The sequence below is a fragment of the Symphalangus syndactylus genome, chromosome 7 (assembly GCF_028878055.3).
Source record: "Symphalangus syndactylus isolate Jambi chromosome 7, NHGRI_mSymSyn1-v2.1_pri, whole genome shotgun sequence".
NCBI lineage: Eukaryota > Metazoa > Chordata > Mammalia > Primates > Hylobatidae > Symphalangus > Symphalangus syndactylus.
Genome location: NC_072429.2, coordinates 85,296,747 through 85,316,955, shown reverse-complemented (window position 1 = coordinate 85,316,955; position 20,209 = coordinate 85,296,747). Strand labels below are relative to the sequence as shown.

The following is a 20,209-nucleotide window of genomic DNA, read 5'->3' as shown; positions in this document are numbered from 1 at the left end:
CTGACTGAATTTAAAGAAATAAGGAAACTACTATAGTTCTTTTCTTTTTCATCGGCTTTTTAAAAAGTGAGTTTCCCTGTACCTTTATCAAAAAAAGTCACAAATTTTATTCTAACAATAACCAATCCTTTATTTTCTCATAGAGAGATATATAAATAAAATTTTAGGCCATCTTTTGTGACTCACGTCTGCAATCCCAGTACTTTGGGAGGCTGAGGCAGGAGCTCCTACTTAAAGACCAGCCTGGGCAGCAAAGCAAGACCCCATCTCTACAAAAAATAAATAAATTAGCAAGGCATGATGGCACACACCTTGCCAGCTACTCAGGAGGCTGAGGTGGGAAGATTGCTTGCGCTCAGGAGTTTATGGCCTCAGTAAGCTATGATGGTGACAGAGTGAGACCCCATCTCTAGAACAGAACAGAACAGAATAGAATAGGAAGACAATTATCCAATATGAGTTTCCTCCTATGTTTATCAAAATTTGTAGAATTGGCCGGGGACAGTGGCTCACAACAGTAATCCCAGTACTTTGGGAGGCCGAGGCAGGCAGATTGCTTGAGCCCAGGAGTTTGAGACCAGCTTGAGCAACTTAGTGAAACCTCATGTCTACAAAAAATACACACACTCACACACAAAAGAAATGCCCGCTCTCTGGGAGGCCGAGGTAGGTGGATCACGTGAGGTCAGGAGTTCTAGATCAGCCTAGCCAACATGATGAAACCCTCTGTCTAATTTAAAAAATACAAAAATTAGCCAGGTGTGGTGGCAGCACTTGTAACCCCAGCTACTCGGGACGCTGAGGCAGCAGAATTGCTTGAACCTGGAAGGCAGAGGTTGCAGTGAGCCAAGATCGCGCCACTGCTCTCCAGTCTGGGTGACAAAGCAAGACCCTGTCTCAAAAAAAAAAAAAAATTAGCCAGGTGTGGTGTTGCACACCTGTAGTCCCAGCAGCTCAAGAGGCTGAGATGGGAGGATGGCTTGAGCCCAGGGAAGTCAAGGCTGCAGTGAGCTATGATTGTACCACTGCACTCCAGCCTGGGCAGCAGAGCAAGACCCTATCTCACACACACAAAAAAAGTTAAATTGTAGGATATTTTTACTGTTTACCAAAACTTTCATCACGGAATTATGAGGAATAATTCCTTAAAAAACATAAAATTGGTAATATAAACAAGAAATAGCAAACAGAGCTCAGATGAAGCATAGTTACATAAGGTAAATCCATTGGTTCTTTCTTTTATCCCTTTTGGGTTTTATCTCATGATGTATGTTTCTTCCTCTCTATTTGCCTTTCCTGTTCCATCACAAAAATACCTAAAGAAAAATACATTCATAGCTTCCATATGTATATAGGCAGAGGAGAAGGGCAAGGATCCTAGAAAAGAAGCTGGAGAAAGACAAGAAGATGAAATAAAAGGACATCATAATGCTCCAGCTAACATAAAGACAAAAACGCATAGCAGTTAAAATATAGGCATGTATTTGATATACTTGCATTCTTTTTCATATGAATTTCAGCATTTTAACCATGAGGTGGGTTTGCACACTACAAAGTAATATAACTAAATGTCAATTATATGGTCAATTAGGGCTTATAGATAATTCAGGGAAAGAAAAAATATTCTCCTCAGATCTTGGGACATTAGAGAGTTTGACAGTTTGAATACCTGACTTTACAGTTAATGATTCACCAACCTTCAACTTAGCTTTTTATATATATTTTAAAGCACTCAGGCACATCAACTAAGGTCAAACAAGTTGTTAGAAGTAGTGGGTGTATTTACTCAATAAGCATTTATTAAAAACCTACTTTGTGCTGGTCTTGTGGAGTATGAAGAAAAGACATAGTTCCTTGCTTTGAGAATCTTACAGTCTCTGATGATGTTATACACATAAATCACTTCAAATATTCCATAATCACGGATGAACACTGAGTTCTTATTGCCAGAACTGTATTTCTGAATGTCTCCTGAATATCACAGACAAGGTTTTATCACACAAGGTCCTACAAACACCTCAAACTGAAGATACACAAAAAAATAATTTTTTCATGTAGCTACTTCATACAAACATCTGCTTCCTGAATTCCTATTTATATTGATGTCATCTTCATGAGTCTAGTCTCTTGTAATAGAAACAGTTGTTCTTGATTTCTTCTTTGAATTATCCAAAAGCTCCATGTACAGCTCATTAACCTATCCTCTCACTATTGCTAATTTTCCAAAGTTCAAAGCTGTCTGCTGAGGCCTTTCGTCTGCTTCATACCCTGCATTAGCTCTCTTTGCCCACTGCTTAATGTCTAAACTCCTCAACAGATCACATGGGACCATCATAACCTGACTTCACTCACCTTTCCTTTCCAGACCCAACCACCATCACTCCTGCCACCCTCTGCCACCTGGCCCCCTACACACACACACACACACATATACTCTGTTCCAATCACACCAAAATCTGCTGAACATGCCATGTTCTTTCTTACTTTTGAACATATCACTCTCTATGCCTAAAAGACAGTGTATCGTTTATCTGTCAAAGATATGCTAGTCCCTTAAGACAGTGCACTTCCTCTACAAAGCCCCTCCTTGACACCCCAGGCTAAGTTCAGTGTGGAGCAAAGTACTTTGCACATGTTTTTATTATTTACCATTAGCTATGGATTGACATTCTTGTTTCCCCCATTAAACTATGAACAACTATCAGGCCTGCTGCTGTCTAACTTATATTTCTATTTGGGATACATAAAATAGAAACTCAATAACTGCTTGATGGATGAATAAACTTCTAAGCACACTAAGATTTTAAGAAGGAATCAGTGAAATTATATCTATGACAACAAGTCTTAATCAGAAAAAAAAGTTATTCTGGCTTTATGGACCTAGTGTCCACCTATTTCTGAACTGCTTAAGATGAATCTGAACTATTTTCACTGCCCCTTGGTCTCTACCATCCTTAAGTAGGCTTTTATATGTCTTAATGTGACGTACTTGGAGATCTTGATTCTGAGACAGGACCGTTTACTTTTGAAAGAAGTATAAATTGTACTATGATAATAAGAAGGGAAGAGAGAAAAAACACTGATAGTTTGGGAATCTATAAACATTTATAGATGTGATATATTTGTGGGCCATGTAGGGAAGGAGTTATGGAGAGGGGCTCATACTCATACTGAGATTTTCTTAAGTGGAAACTACAAGTTATGCAGATGCACTGTGAACCCCATGGGCTGCCACTTGGAGGTGAGATGGGAAGGGCAGATATGAGGAGATGAGAATGGATGGAGCCTACGTGGGCTCATGTACACCCAGTGTCAGACATTGGAAGGAAGATAGACAGTGAGAGCTCTGAGGGAAATCTGTGAGGAAACTCAGGTCTTGATGAAGCATCCTAATTTCTCTCTACGCTCCCTGCTAGGCTGTTTGTATATTTTCTCAGAAAGAAAGTTCATTGGCTGGGGACGGTGGCTCACGCCTGTAATCCTAGCACTTTAGGAGGCGGGGGTGGGCTGATCATCTGAGGTCAGTTCGAGACCAGCCTGGCCAACATGGTGAGACCTCGTCTCTACTAAAAATACAAAAATTAGCTGGGCGTGGTGGCACACACCTGCAGTCCTAGCTACTTGGGAGGCTGAGGCGTGAGAATTGCTTGAACCTGGGAGGCAGAGATTGCAGTGAGCCAAGATCACACCACTGCACTCCAGCCTGGGCAACAATGTGAGACTCAGCCAAAACAAAACAAAACAAAAAAAACAAAAGGAAGTTCATTGAAGCACAGCAGCTACATTATTTTTCTATTGCCACATAACAAATTACCACATACTTAAGTGATTTAAAACAACACTCAAAAATAAAAGTTGAAGATAAAACAAATAAATTAAATTAAATTAAAAACCACCCAGCTATTAGCAAATGGGTCCGAATTAGAAGTCTGAGTGGGCTCAGCTGGGTTCTTGGCTTCAGGTCTCACAAGGCTGAAATCAAGGTGTTGGACAGGCCAGACTAGGCTCTCACTGGGAGGTTCTGGTGAAGAATCTACTTCCAAGCTCCATTCAGGTTATTGACAAAATCAGTTCCCTGCAGCTGTACCTCTGAAGTCCCTGTTTTCTTGTGAACAGCTAGCCAGGAATCACTCTCAGCCTCCTAGAGGCCTCATGAAATTCTAACCAGGTGACCCTCTTCTTCATGATCAGCCATGGAGGATTTCTCTCAAGTAAAATTTCCCTTGTACTTCAAATCTCTGCCTTCTTGCTGTGTCAGCAGCTGGAGAAACTCTACTTTTAAAGGCCTAGTATGATTAGATCAGGCTTACCTATATAATCTCCTGATCAACTGTGCCACATAACATGGACTATTGATGGGAATAAAACCACCATATTTATTGTCCCTGGGATTATGCAGGCATGTATACCAAGGGGCAGGGAATCTTGGGGCCATCTTAGGCTTCTGCCTGCCCCACCATCTGTAGCTTTACTTGTCCTAGTGATATAATGTAATGACAGAATCACTGTCATCAAGATCCAATATGGTCAAGAGTTACCACTTGATATTTGAGGATTCTAATTTTTTTAATAACAAATCTGTATTCCACCAGCACTATTTCCATTAAACCTAATGTTTGAATTGTGCTATTCAATTGCAAAAAAGGAGAAGTTAATAATCTTGAATATATAAGGAAGGTGAAAAGATTTAATCCTTCCCTTATATCTATTTCTTCGTGGGCCCATCTGTATTGCCATGTTTTTCTCCTTTAGCCCACAAAACAAACCGCCTGCAGCTCCTGTTATAAATGAGTACGCTGATACCCAGCTACACAACCTGGTGAAAAGAATGCGTCAAAGAACAGCCCTCTACAAGAGAAAGTTGGTAGAGGGAGATCTCTCCTCACCTGAAGCCAGCCCACAAACTGGTAAGCATTGCTTCCTCCAAGTACTGGGAAGAAGGAAGTGATGAGGGGACCTGTGTTTTGCAGATGTTTTAGTTTGGATCTCCCAAAAGCAGACCCTGAGAAAATGATTTATGTACAGTTTATTTTGAGAGTGATCCAGGAAGGTATGAGTGGTGAGACAGAGAAGAAAGTTAAGACAGTACAGATGGGTTAATAAAAGGATCACTGGCCGGATGCAGTGGCTCACACCTATAATCCCAGCACTTTGGGAGACCAAGACAGGAGGATTGCTTGAGCCTAGGAGTTTGAAACCAGCCTGGGCAACATAGTGAGACCTTATCTCTTAAAAAAAATTTTAATTAAAAAAAAGAAAAAAAATAAGAGGATCACTGCTGTGCCACTGGGGCTTTATCTAGCTGAAAAGCTGTGTGGATCATACTTGAGAATTACCTGAATGGAAGAGAAGGAAACTGGTTGGTGCTGGAGCTTGACATTGTTACCTCCCCAGCACTTTAAGTAAAACTGCTGGAGGAAGTCCCCCACAGATGCAGGGAAGCCTCCTACAGGTGATCTCCAGGCTCAGGGTATATGTGTAGGACACAAACAGTATCTTCTATAGCAAATTTTATTGTAAATATTGAAAATACCCATATTATGCAAAGTACATATTATAAAAACACATGAATATTACCTGGGTATCCAACAGAGCAAAGGACATCAACAAACCAATCACGTAAGGGGAGGGACTATTATCAACCACCCTAATAATTACAAAAATGTGTGTGTGAAAAATTAATTGGCCAGGAGCAGTGGCTCCTGCCTGTAATCCCAGCCCTTTAGGAGGCCAAAGCAGGCGGATCATGAGGTCAGGAGATCAAGACCATCCTGGCCAACAGGGTGAAACCCTGTCTCTACTAAAATACAAAAAATTAGCCGGGCGTGGTGGTGCGTGCCTGTAGTCCCAGCTACTCAGGAGGCTGAGGCAGGGGAATCACTTGAACCTAGGAGGCAGAGGTTGCAGTTAGCCAAGATTGCGCCACTGTACTCCAGCCTGGCAACAGAGCAAGACTCCGAAAAAAAAAAATCAATATGATAATATAGAGCACAAAAGTAATATATACTATGATTACATCTATGTAAAATATTTATATATATACAGAAAAAGAATAGAACAAAGCTTGGTTGTTTAACATATAAATGCAAATCAAGTTGATAATTACATGGGATGGAGTTGAGCTTCCTTATAGTTCTGTATAAGAGAATGTGGGTTTTCAAAATAAACTGTGTATTGTATAACAGTTTCTTTTTAAACAGAAGAGGCTAAAAGGAATCATAGTCATTATACTTTGATAAAGATATATTGAAAAGAATATTGTGTGTGACATGTGTGAGGGTAAAGAAGCACCAAACCAAAACCTGTGGAATGATGTACATTTGCAGTGTTTTTGATCTCTGACTTTATTGATGCTCCAAAGTATGTGAAAATCAAGCTTGTATTTAAAATATTCTATTTGTAACACCTTTGTGACACCTTATTTGTGAGCTTTAAACCTGTTACATATTTCCAGATTCCAATGTTTTCATTACCTGTATATTTTCATAAATGTTACTATTTTATTTTGTTTTTATTGTATACTTTAAGATATACAACATGATTTGTTTTCTTTTTTTAATGTGAGAATGCCTTTAGTTTATACTCTACATTTTTATTTGAGACGTAGTTTAAAAACTGTAAAATCCACAAATATTAAGTGTACAGTTCAATTATTTTAACATACTCTTTTTTCATTTTTTAAGATTTTATTTCCTGTAACATTGGAGTCACAATGAATTTTTAAAGCAAATTCCAGACACTATATTTCATCCATAAATATTTCAGTGTAGATAAACATTTTATTTATATATTTATTTAATCTTATTTTATTCTTTTAATGGCAGAGTCTTGCTCTGTCACCCAGGCTGGAGTGCAGTGGCATAGTCATAGCTCACTGCCGCCTCTAACTCTTGGGCTCAAATGATCCTCTTGCCTCAGCCTTCAGAGGAGCTGGGACTAAAGGCGTGTGCCACCATGCCTGGATAAGTTTTACATATGAATAGTCCTGTTGGATCACCATCACCACCCTCCAAGATAAAGGACATTTCCCTCACTAGAGAAAACTTCCGGTCTCCCCAGGTGACAAAGCCCGCTTGCCAAGGTAATCACTATCCTGAATTTTGTCATCATTTAGTAGTTTTTCCTGTTTTTTTTTTTTGATAAAAATTTATTAGCATTTATTTTAAAAATTGTTTTTCCTTCAATTTTTTACATTGACATATTTTTTCTTTATACAAACACACACACAGTGAAATAAATGTCACTATTTTAAATGTCATGAAGGTTTTGTTTCATCTGTCTGTATCAAAAGAGGAAGATTCATAAATGTTCTGACTTAAAGAAATTCAAGTTTTTTGGTTTTTTTTATACTTTAAGTTCTGGGATATATGTGCAGAACATGCAGGTTTGTTACATAGATATACGTATACATGTGCTATGGTGGTTTGCTGCACCCATCATCCCATCATCTACATTAGGTATTTTTCCTAATGCTATCCCTCCCCTTGTCCCCTGACAGGCCCCAGTGTGTGATGTTCCCCTCCCTGTGCCCATATGTTCTCATTGTTCAACTCCCACTTATGAGTGAGAACATGTGGTGTTTGGTTAAGAAATTCAAGTTTTTAACTAAGCTAACTTAACCTCTTCAAATGTTTCATCTTTTTTTTTTTCCTATGAAGCAAAGCCCACGGCTGTACCACCAGTAAAAGAAAGTGATGATAAGCCAACAGAAGAACATTACTACAGGCTGTTGTGTTTCAAAGTCAAGAAGATGCCTTTAACAGAGTACTTAAAGCGACTTAAACTTCCAAACAGCATAGATTCATACACAGGTATTATCAAAGGGTGAACTGTTGTAGTGGGAGGGCTAGCTATCACCAAGAAACCCTGTGACTCAAAGTCATAGATAGCTTCTATTTTCCTTACTTCATATTATCAATCTAACTAGGAAGCAGAATTTAAATTATGTAACCTGCAAAGGATCATTTGCCCATCTTTGGTGAAAACAAGAAATACAATATTCCTGCCTATATTTAAAAGGCAGTACAGATCCTCTCCTGCCCCTAATTACCTTTGAAAAGAAGGCCCAAAGCACTCCACAATATGTGCACTGACACACTCACACGTCGTTATAAAGTGTCAGTCTTCTTCCATGGCTTCACATTGTTGATTATTCTAATTGAACAAATCCTTTCCTGCGGCCTCCCATAGGCGGAGAAGCCATATGTGTGAAAGGACATGGACTACGTTAATGGGCTGACCCTCTGCCCTCCCATTCAGTGCCATACTCCTTCTGGCAGGATGTGGCCTTTCTGCCACCTGCCCTGGGCAATCAATCCTGCGACTTAACTACTGAGGAACTAAAGATCTGTGGCTGCAGTGATGTCTGTGCAAAGTCCTTCCGACTTTTCTTGAAATTCTCTTTTCCTGATCCAAATAGTACAGTTACCTGTGCGGACAGACTCAGAGTGGCCGCTTCTTAAGGAGGCTGGAAGGAAACTGTCCACTTTCGGAAGAGGTGATAAGATCATTTAACATCTCTTGTAAAGCCCGGAGCCTCACAGTCCGGAGGCAGAATTGTGTTGAATGTTTAATAGAGCCTCCTATGGCAAATTGCTCTCTAGAGGGTAGTGCCCCAACCTCCCCAAACTAAGCAAGAGGATTCTTTCTGTGTTTGTTCTATGTCATTTGGATTGCACCACTTGCTGTTTTTCCAGATCGACTCTATCTCCTGTGGCTCTTGCTTGTCACCCTTGCCTATAACTGGAACTGCTGGTTTATACCACTGCGCCTCGTCTTCCCATATCAAACCCCGAACAACATACACTACTGGCTTATTGTGGACATCATATGTGATATCATCTACCTTTATGATATGCTATTTATCCAGCCCAGACTCCAGTTTGTAAGAGGAGGAGACATAATAGTAAGTGGGGTTCGGGAAAGGCAGAAACTGAAACGTGAATAACATCTAATTGGGCTACAAAAAAATAACAGCATTGTTTTATTTAATGTTTGACTGGCTATCTGCATGGATAATTGCAAGAAGTCATGAGCAATAATAACAAGAAAACAATTACAAAACAGCCATTGAGTGTTCACAATGTGCTGGAGAACATGCATCTCCCTGTACCTTAGTTTCCTCATATTTAAAGTGAAAATAACAAAAACACCATCATAATATTGATTGAAAGATTAAATAAGTTGAGGCCTGTGAAGTGCCTAGACTGTGTCTGGTGCATAATGAATGAGTATTAAATGTCAGCTAGCATTACTGCTCTAGTTAACTTATTTATAAGACCTCCCTTAATCCTTTCAATGACACTATGAAAAAGATGTAATTAGCCCCATTTACAAATGAGGAAACTGAGGTTTAGAGAGGGAGGTTATTTGCTCAAAGCCCAAAGCTAGATAGTAGCAGAGCCAGGAGCCTAACTCAGGCCTTGCCTCTGCAATCACACAGGTTCAGGTTAGCAAGTGTTTCAGAATTTGACAATACTTGAGCATACAAAGAGAGTGCCAAGTCTGAAATGTTGAAATTGTCCACATATTTTACCTAAATAATGTTTTTTAAATGGATCAGTTATCAATACCAAAAGAAGAAACCATTTAATATATATTCCTCTGATAATCAAGCCTCAAACAGTCTATGAAGCAGTTGTTTTCTGTCACATTACAGTCTACCATTCACTTCAATACCTTTAAAAATAAGATAGGTATTATTTCACTCATTAGAACCTACTCAACCTTCTTAGGAGACAGCCTGGTGTTATGAGAAAGTACTAGGCTGTAATATTTTAGGACATGGACTGTGCCTTGTTTATCTTTGTGTAGTAGGAACCGAGTGAAGTGCCTGCATGTAGTAGAGAAATCAAGCACAGGGTTTTAGGCCTGGACACTTTGGGAAAACCTAACTTAGAAAGCAAAGCTTTCATGACCCTTTTTTTTTTTTCCAATTTTTGTTTTATATTCAGGAGATATACATACAGGTTTGTTACCTGGGTATCTTGGGTGATGCTGAGGTTTGGGGTACAATTGACCCAGGTACTGAACATAGTACCCAATAATTAGGTTTTCTACCTTCCCCACTTCCTCCCTGCATTCCTCCTCCCTCTAGTCATCCCCAGTTTCTATTGTTCTGATCTTTATGTCCGTAAGTACCCAATGTTTCACTTATAAGTGAAAACATGCTGTATTGGGTTTTCTGTTCCTGCATTAATTTGCTTAAGATAAGGGCCTCCAGCTGCATCCATGTTCCTGCAAAGGACATGATCTCATTCCGTGGTGTATATGTGCCGCATTCTCTTTATTCAGTCCACTGTTAGTGGGTACCTAGAATGATTTCATGTCTTTGCTATTGTGAATAATGCTGTGATGAACATGCAGGTGCATGTGTCTTTTTGTTAGAAAGATTTGTCTTCTTTTGGATATATACCCAGTAATGGGATTGCTGGGTCAAATGGTAGTTCTCTTTTAAGCTTTTTGAGAAATCTCCAAGTTGATTTCCACAGTGGCTGAAATAATTTACCTCCCACCAACAGTTTATAAATGCTCCCTTTTCTCTGCAGCCTTTGCCAGCATCAGCTGTTTTTTGACTTTTTAGTAATAGCCATTCTGACTTGTATAAGATGGTATCGCATTGTGGTTTTGATTTGCATTCCTCTGATTAGTGATGTGGAGCATTTTTTCACTTGTTTTTTTGGTCATTGTATGGTCATGACCATTTTAGTCAATATAGATTCACCGCACTGTCCAATATGGTGACCACGAGGCAAATACGTCCATTCAAATTTAAATTTGAATTAGTTACAGTTAAATAACATTAAAAATTCAGGTTTCTCAGCCACATTGTTCATATTTCCAGAACTCAACAACCACATATCTAGTGGACAGCACAGAAGATTTCCACCATTGCAAAATATACTATTATTCAGTGTGGTAAGAGAATGAAAGAGCAATGAGCCATCCATATCTCCATCAATACAGCCAAACTACAGAGAGGTAGCCACACCCCTCACAGATATGGGCAAATCACAAGTATGTAGAACACCTCCACTGGTGTTTTGTTTTTTAATGAATATGGCCTCTACAGGTCTATCTTTTTATTCTTTACTTGCCAAATTCATCACATCCTATTTCTCATGACCAAATGCAGTGCCCTTCCTAAGAAATTAGCATTCTTACCCTTAGGAGAAATTATCTTCTCCTGGATTTATTCTCAGTCTTGAGGGAAGTTTATTGTCAATCGAATCAATCTAAGAAACAGAAAAATGTGTTTTCACAAGCACAAACCCAAATCTTATAACCACTACCCCAAGCCCCTTCCCCAGCTAACTAGAAAGATGCTTCCTTTCCAACTGTGGCCAATGTGCCATCCTCCTCCCAAGGCTCAGCAAGGGCTGCACAGAACATGTCCTCCAATGTCACAATAGGAAGAGCAGACTGACTGCCTGTATGGCATCTTAGGTCCATGTAGAATTTTGAAGAAGACAGGTCGCTTAATCTCCTTAATATTTTCTGTTGAATCTTCAGAAGGTCTTAAATTATCAAAAAGCTGAAAGGAATAGCTTTGAATATTTTTTTCTTCCTTAAAATAATTTTCATTTTCTGGGAAGTGTTTTCTATATTTGAAATCTTTCCTAGAAAGAAATACTAAAGGCAAAAGCCAAAGCTATGCCAAAAGTCTATTCAAAAAATTCCTTATGCAGACTTTAGAGCATTAGTTAACTCACCAGCACCATCCCGAGAGCAACCTGGCAGCTTGATGAATGGTGATGATGGTGTACAAATAAGAAGTAAACAACAACAAAAAAAAGGAACACTAATTTCAACCTCCATTAGACTCACAAGGGGGGAGAAAATCAATGTTTGACAAATGGAAAATGACAAAATCAGCAAAGGGAGACTTTTTTCAATTTTCTAAGAGGCCTTTGCACACAATGAAGTGTTAAAACCAAGAAAAATTACCAGTAAAAAACACACTCAACAGGTGCTATTCAAAATGCATTATCATAAGCTACAAATATAGAGCAGGAAATAATTGCTTTGTTTATTCAAAAGAAGTTTAATTGTTTCTTTAATTTAGAGTAAGTAGCTGCAGCCTTTGAAACTTGATTACATTTTGGTAAGAAGACTATGCACATTGAGTACCCAACCTGAAGGTCTCACTATATTTAGCTATCTATGCTACCATTGGTAACACCACTGAATCATTCATTCATTCATTCATTCAAGAAACATTTATTAAATACCTACAGTTGCTAGGTAGATACATCTACCTAATTTATTTATTAAATAAATGCACCATAACTGGAGGATGGAAATATGAATTCCCCAAGGCCTTGAAGGAAAACAAACAAGTAACAGACAACAGATTGAGGTGCTCACAGCTACAATAGAAACCAGGAGGCCTTACAAGTTTTTCACAGCATTTATTTATAAAATCTTTCTCCTAAAAGTGGTGCTACAAAGATAACAGAATTTTGAAACGCAGTCGAACAAAAAGTCTCTTGTATGTAATTTCCTTATAGATAGCAGAAATTGAATTGGAAATGACAGTGAAGATTATTTAGATAAGAGACACTCACATCCACAACCCTTTGCTAAAACTACCAATCACGAAATTCACAGAAGTCCTCCGTGTCATCTAGTTACAAGGTCAATTAGGCCTTCCTTTATAATCAACTGCTTTTGGTACTTAATCCTCTCAATTGCTCTTTATAAACCAATCTGAAGAAAACCACTCCCTTCTCTGTGTTTACTATACTCATAGTTCTGTTATTTAATTGTATTAAATATCGATTAGGCTAATTATGAAGTAGTAGAAACAAACAGTCCAGGGTCAAATTTCACTTCTGAAATTTGCTAATAGCATTAAATATCAATTAGGCTAATTATGAAGTAGTAGAAACAAACAGTCTGGGGTCAAATTTCACTTCTGAAATTTGCCAATAGCATTAACTTGAAGAAACTAAACTTACCCTTTCATTGAATACAATCTTTTTCATCCCCCAAAATGGGAATAGCCGTATTGTTGCAGGATTTTCCTTAGTTCAGCTAAAGATAGGGTCCTTGTATGTCCCATGGCCATGAAAATTTAGGCTCGGAGACCGTTTGAAGGGTGAGTGAAGCAGGGCTTTATTTGGTGAAAAGGTTTTATCTGGTGAAAGGTTTTTAAAAAGGGGGGAAACAGGGATCCTCCACAAGGCCAGAGCCCCCTGCTAGAGTGCTTCCTGCCCACTGTTCGAATTCCAGGTTCCACACAGGAAGAGGAGGGGCCAGGCTCCTCCCTACTGCAAATGTAGCAAACTTTCCAAGGCTCCACCTCAGTGGGCAGGCTGGTTGGGTTTCTCCAGCAACCCCCTCCCACCTGGCTATCTCAGTACCCACCTCATAAACCTATTATGAAGATTGAATAAGACACCCAGCTCAGGGTCTGGCATATAGAAAATACACAATTGCTTGTTAAATGAATTAAATGAATGGATGTCCACACACTTCACTTTTCCCTCTTGTCTCCTATATGTCTATGTATCTCTCTTTCTTACCTGAGGATAAGTTTCTTGAGAGTAGGGACAGTATTCGATTCACTTATTCATCTACCGTAGGAACTTAGAGTATACTCAAGAAATGTTTGAAGGAGTGAATGAATGATAATCTCAGTTCAAGGATTTTATTTCCTTGAATAATTATTTAACTTGCATTATAATTGTTTCAGGTAATATTATTTTAAAATACTTCTTCCATCTGTCCTGTGTAAAATTATGAAGTTTCTATGAATTGTTTATCAGAAGAAGTGAATACGGGTCCTGGTGTGCGGCTTGGCGCAGGCTCACAAAGAGCTGCAGTGGCACCCCATGCTCAGCCTTGCAGACTGAGTTGGCGGCGGCGGGACGGGGACAGCAGTGCACCCGCGCAGCCCTGCACCTGGGCCAGTCTTCTGAATATTTACACATTGCCAAATCTCCTGTGGACAAAACACCACGGAGGCCAAGTCTGTTCCATGATGGGTTGAGCCTCTTCTCGTACCTAGAGATTCCAAGAATCCTATCCATCTTTTTCACCACTATGGTTTGTGGACTCTGATGACCCAAATCTGACATCAGTTCTGGAACGTCTAGAAGATACTAAGAACAACAATTACCTTTGTCAGCAATTGAAGTCGTTGATACGCGAACTCTGCAGATTATATAACCTTCCTAAGCACCTGGATGTTTGAGATGCTAGATCAACCACTACCCATGGGTCAGAATGGGAAAACAGAAGTGACTTCAGAAGAAGAGGAAGAAGAGATGGCTGGAGATATAAAATACTTAAATCACTGTAAGATGAAGGAAGAACTTATTAGTGGGAAAAAGTCGGAGGATGAAGGAATTGGAAAAGAAAATTTGGCAATATTAGAGAAAATTAGGAAGACTCAAAGTCAAGGCCATTTAAATGTGATGTGGTGTTTGGGTCAGTGCAAGCTTCAGATAGACTTATGAAAGAGCTCAGGGACGTATGCAGATCACAGAGTTATAAAACATAAAACAGGTCTGCTGGCATTTTTTTGTCTTCTTCCTGATAGAGAATTAACTCTTACATGATTTTTATCTTCTGGCAAAAGCATGAGCAATATTGCTTGAAAAGGATTTTTTCAGTGGAACTCATAAATGACAGTACATGACTGGCATGTTAAACTGCAGAAGGTCGACCCTGATAGTCTTTTGCACAATGATCTTAAGATCATAAAAGATAAAGCATAGAATATATTTTGTTTAACATATCTTTTAAGAAACTGTTGTGGTTGTCAAATGGGTTGTTGTCCTAAACTATGAATCTGTTATACATTGACTGAAGTTGCTAATGGCTACATTTTTACTGACTTATATGGGGGAACGAATGAAGCACCAAGGCCAAAAACAAAACACAAAACATAAAAAAACCCAGGAAAGTAGAACTTCAGGGAGGAGGCGATCTGAGAGGTAAATGGCTGAAATTCTATTGGATTTGCATTTCTGGACCATGGCTCCTGACATCAGAAAGAAGGGCCTTTTCTGGGATAGGAGTATTTCTTAAGAGGCCTGGGAAGAATGTTATTGCCTTGAGCTAACTGGCCTCATGAAGAGGACCTTAAACTGAATTGCCAAGTTATTAGTATTGGTATTCACAGACTTTGGAGGGTAGCAGGATAATTTTCCATTTTATCCTCTATTTGTTCGAGTGGTGTTACCTGTTCTCTCAGGAGGATATGTATTGGGTGGGGGAGCACTGTGTATGGAACTTCTCACAAAACAGGGCTGTAGCTGTGCCTACACAAAAGAATTGGTCATCATGCAAGTAAATGGCATCTTAGTCAGAGACAAAGCCACAGTGCAGTTTGGAGCAAATAAGAATCAATATAATCTAGCAAGAGCCCAACAATCCTATAATTCCATTGTACAGATGCATGAGAAAAATGGTCCCTCTGGACACACTGCCACCTGGCCATGCTTCCTTTCCCTTTCATCTTTCTCATCGACCAATGGGCTTGGAGCATTGAGGCCACACCCTATTCTGCGTTCTAGTGTGGCCCTGGTTAACTCTCCTCTGGCTCAGTTGCACATCTGCCCAGTAGATGACTGGATGTGTTTAGCAGTGGTTGCCAGGATCGTGCTGATATGGCCCCAACCCCACCTCCCACCCTGCCCTTTGATGTCAGAAGAAACCCTACAGAGTAAATTGGCTGTGGCCAAGAAAACGTCAAGATAATATCAGCATATAAACAACCCTGGTGTAGGTACAAGAGCAAAAAAGGAGAAAATGAAAAATGTCAGCAACCCTGAGACAACCACTTCTGGTGGTTGTCATTCACCTGAGGATATGTGCAAAGACCACGCTTCTCCCCTACAACTGTCTGCTCATGACACCATGTTAGCTGGTGGTGTCTCTTCCCCTGGTGCCAGTCTCACTAGCATGGCGGCACCTCAGAATCATGATGCTGACATTGGTCCCAATCTCATGGATTAAACCAAGACTTTCTCATTGACCAAGAGCCCAGGACAACTCTCCAACAGCTCAATGGTCTTGCCCTGAGTCTACATCCTTTGTCAATGGAGAGGGCCCTGCATCATCTGCTAACCTGAAGGATCTGGAGAAACAACAAAACCAAGAAGTTCTGGATCAACTAGAAGAAGAAAAGAAAGCAAGCAACTGAAAGCAGGGAGTCAAACTGAGTGGTTACAGGTTCAAATTCAGACCATAGGGATCCTCATGTCCGAGAAGGCAGAGTTATGGACAGCCCTGTATTACACTCAGCGTGCTGCCAGGCAGTTTGAAGGAGAGTCAAAGGATCTGGCCAGCCACCTGCAGTATTCCTGGCAGCATGTGGGAGAGTTGGAGTGGGCTCTCTCTGCTGTCTCTACACAGCAGAAGAAGACAGACAAGTACAACAAAGAGTTAACCAAAGAGAGAGATGCCCTCAGGCTGGAGTTATATGAGGATCTGAAGCAGCAGAACTCAGAATTAAAAGAGAAATTTGAGTCCTAGTGACAGAGAAGTCAGGGATCCAGCTCAACTTGGAGGATCTGCAAAAGAAGCTGGAGAGGGCCAAGCTCCTGCTTCAATAGTCCTCAAGCCAGTGTGAACCCCCTGATGCTAACCAGCAGTTACAGCAGGCCATGGAGGAGCAGGCACAGCTGGAAGCACACCTGGGGCAGGTTATGGAGTTGCTGAAACAGCTACAGATGGAGAAAGATCAATATACTGAAAATCTGAAAGGAGGAGCGCCATGTGGTAGCAGAGGATGCAGCCGATGTCAGAGCAGGTGCACACATTGAGGGAGGAGAAGGAGCACAGCATGACTCGGGTACAGGAGCTGGAGACAAGCTTGGCCAAACTGAGGGAACAGATCGCTGAATCCCTGCTCCTGGAGCCCCCAGCAGGGCCCTCTGAGGTGGAGCAGCAGCTACAAGTGGAGGCCGAGCACCTGCAGAAGGAGCTGGAGCGTCTGGCAGGACCGCTCCAAGCCCAGGTGCAAGACAATGAGGGCTTGAGTCGCCTGAACCGAGAGCAGGAGGAGAGGCTGCTGGAGCTAGAGCAGAAGGCTGAGCTCTGGGAGGAGCAGGCGGAGGTGCACAGGCAAACCCTGGAGACCATGCAGAATGACCTCACCACCATCAGTCATGCAGTCTCCCAGAACAGCGAGCTCCAGGAGCAGCTGGCCGAGTTGCCGACTGGCTTCATGAAGCTGAACAATGAGAATATGGAGATCAGCAGCACACCACAGTCAGAGCAGCACATCAAGAAGGAGCCGGGCGAGAAGGTGGGCGAGCTGAAGGAGATGGTAGAGCTGAAGAGCCAAGAGGCTCAGAGTCTACAGCAGTAGTGAGATCAGTACCTGGGTCACCTGCAGCAGTACGTGGCCACCTATCAGCAGGTGCCCTATGAGAAGGAGCTCCACAAGCAGTTACTGCTGCAGACCCAGCTCATAGACCAGCTGCAGCAGGAGGAAGCTCAGGGCAAAGTGGTGGCCGAGATGGCCTGCCAAGAGTTGCAGGAGACCCAGGAGCACCTGGAAGCTACCAGCCAGCAGAAGTAGTAGCTACAGGCCCAGCTGACCCTCATGGCTCTCCATGGGGAAGGAGATGGACTGGACAGTGAGGAGGAGGTGCTTCCGCTCATGCCAAGCATCCCGGAGGAGCTGGAGAGTTGGGAGGCCATGGTGGCATTTTTAAACTCAGCTGTGGCCAGTGCTGAGGAGAAGCAGGCATGGCCACGTGGGCACTTGAAGGAGCAAAGGGTGAGCTGTCAGTGTCTGGCTCACCTGGTGGCCTCAGTCCAGAAGGAGCCAGAGGCAGCAGCCCTAGTCCCAGGGACTGGAGGTGATTCTGTGTGTGAGGAGGCCCACCGGGCCCTGCAGGGGGCCATGGAGAAGCTGCAGAGCCACTTTATGGAGCTCATGCAGGAGAAGGTAGACCTGAAGGAGCAGATGGAAAAACTGGAACGTCGCTGCATCCAGCTGTCTGGAGAGACAGACATCATCAGTGAGCGGGAGGCCAGGGCATGGCAGGGGGAGCTGCACGGTGGTCAGAGGGGTCCCAGCGTCTGAACCCTGTCCTCCCGCAGCAAAGTACATCACACTGTACCAGAGCTAGAGGGCAGTGCTGAAGACGTGGCGCCAGAAGAAATACATCAGCAGCCTGGCCCAGGACAAGGAGGAGATGAAGGTGAAGCTGCTGGAGCTGCTGGAGCTGCAGGAGCTGGTGTTGCAGCTTGTGGGCAATCACAGCAAGTGGCATGGCAAATTCCTGGCAGCTGCCCAGAACCCTGCTGATGAGCCCGCTCCAGGTGCCCCAGCTCCCACAGGAGCTTGGGGCTGCCAACAAACAGGGTGATCTTTGCAAGATGAGCCTCACCCACAGCGTGGAGCCTGCACAAGAAGAGGCCAGGGAGGGTTCTCCCCATGACAATCCCACTGCACAGCAGATTATGCAACTGCTTCCTGAGACACAGAATACCCAGGAGCACCCAGGCTTGGGCAGCAACCCCTGCATTCCATTTTTCTATCATGCTGACAAGAATGAGGTGAAGATCACCGTCATCTAAAAGCCAGCCACTGTCAGCAAAGCTTGGAGAAGTGGGGCCAGAGGCTGCATCCCCACCAGGTCCTTACCACCCCTTCCCAGTCACCCCGTTATCCTTAGAGGAGCAAGGTAAGACCCCTGTGTGATGGGGGGAGACAAACAAGTGCAGACCCTTTGCCACCTTGGCCAGGCCTGAGTCCTTAATTTCTGGATGATTATTGTTGTTATTTAAGAGCTAGAGGCTCATGGAGTTGATTTATTTGGAGGAGGCCTGGTGGCCTCCCTGATGGCCTGACTCACTAAAGCAACTTTTCCCTCACGGGGGCTCCCATCTTCTTACTTAGAGAGGCAGCTGAGGCAGGACAGTGGGGCTAAATGTAGACCAGGCAAGAGAACAGGCTGCTGGGGGTAGTTCCCCTTCCCCAATGTACATATTCTATCTGTGTAACATTTTGTATATTCCAGGGTAGGGCCACCCCTACATAGAGGAGGTTGAAGCTGGTACATGGGGAGGAGGTTCTAGTAATTATTTGGGGCTGGGAAATTTCTTTATTGATAGCATGGGACAGAGAAAGGAGGCAAGGATGGGGTCATGGCGCCCTGGTGATGCAACTTTTGTTTATTTCGCTTTTTATTTTGGAATAAATGGATTTAGCCATTGTTGGGGGGCGGGGAAGAAGAGGTGAATACTAAGTAAATATGCTAACACCTGAGTAGATCTTCTTCAAAAGCTATCCGTTGGGAAAGGATTTAGATGCAATTGGCACATCCTTCCTAAAGTAAGCCTCCCCTGAATAAATGTCGCTGGCATAATGATGAGGCTTAAAAGAGGGAGAGGGAATTAAGTGGGGTGACATTTTAAAAATAAGTACCTAACGGTTGCCGGTAAGCATGCTGATCCTCATAAGGCTAATGATGCCAAGTTTATTTACTGCTCTAAAGAAGATAGATTTTAAAATCACTAAATCATATTTAATTTAATCTAGCAAGTTTTAGTTTCATTTACATTTATTCAATCATAGAATCATAGACAACCTTGAAAGTAAATAGACAAATGTGCTAAGAACATTCTTCCTGAGTGCAAGGTTGAGGTAGTATTTTAACTTAACTGTCTAGCACTTCATATCTATCTGGCTGTCCCATATAAACTTTGAGGGAAGTCACTGATTTTACTCTTTTGGTACATGATTTATAACGCTATTTATTTGAACCTGTATCTATGGCTACCTGTGGCTCAGTAAGCCATTTTGTTTCACAGTAAAAATCATTAAATGAGCATGTCATATATTTTCTAATATATTTCTGTAAAATTTAGTATGTGTATATGAGTAAAAATTATAGCCAAAAAAGTCAGTAGTGTGGGGAGTAACTAGGGAGTTGACTAACCGATCTTTAACATTGCTCAAGCAGCAGTTTAAAACTTCCAGACAGCCTGAATGATAATTGTTAGAAGATGCTACTTCCATGTGTCCCAAGTTATAATGCTTTGGTCAACTAATTAAGAGCCCTTAGAAAATCCCTTACTACATACAAGTGAAACATGTAAGTCCAATATTCACATTAATTCTTTTAGGTCTGAATATTAACAAATGCCACTCTAGTCATCTATCACTCGTCACACATTTATTGAATACCTACTATGTGTTAGACACTGTGTTAGGAACTGAGGAAATAGAAGATAAAGATTG

The 20,209-nt window shown here is 41.6% G+C and overlaps 1 protein-coding gene and 2 pseudogenes across 1 annotated transcript in view; all 3 read left to right on the top strand.

The window, feature by feature from the left end:
• Positions 1–20,209, top strand: part of CNGB3 (cyclic nucleotide gated channel subunit beta 3) — a 161,091-nt gene that overhangs the window by 67,671 nt on the left and 73,211 nt on the right. The window contains exons 4-6 of the mRNA XM_055286685.1: positions 4,753–4,907; positions 7,659–7,811; positions 8,697–8,905. Of these exons, the coding sequence (XP_055142660.1) occupies positions 4,753–4,907; positions 7,659–7,811; positions 8,697–8,905 (517 nt within the window). The remainder of the gene's footprint in view (positions 1–4,752; positions 4,908–7,658; positions 7,812–8,696; positions 8,906–20,209) is intronic.
• On the top strand, positions 9,629–15,574 carry LOC129486991 (ubiquitin-conjugating enzyme E2 Q2-like; annotated as a pseudogene).
• LOC129486573 (golgin subfamily A member 2-like) lies at positions 15,622–18,543 on the top strand (annotated as a pseudogene).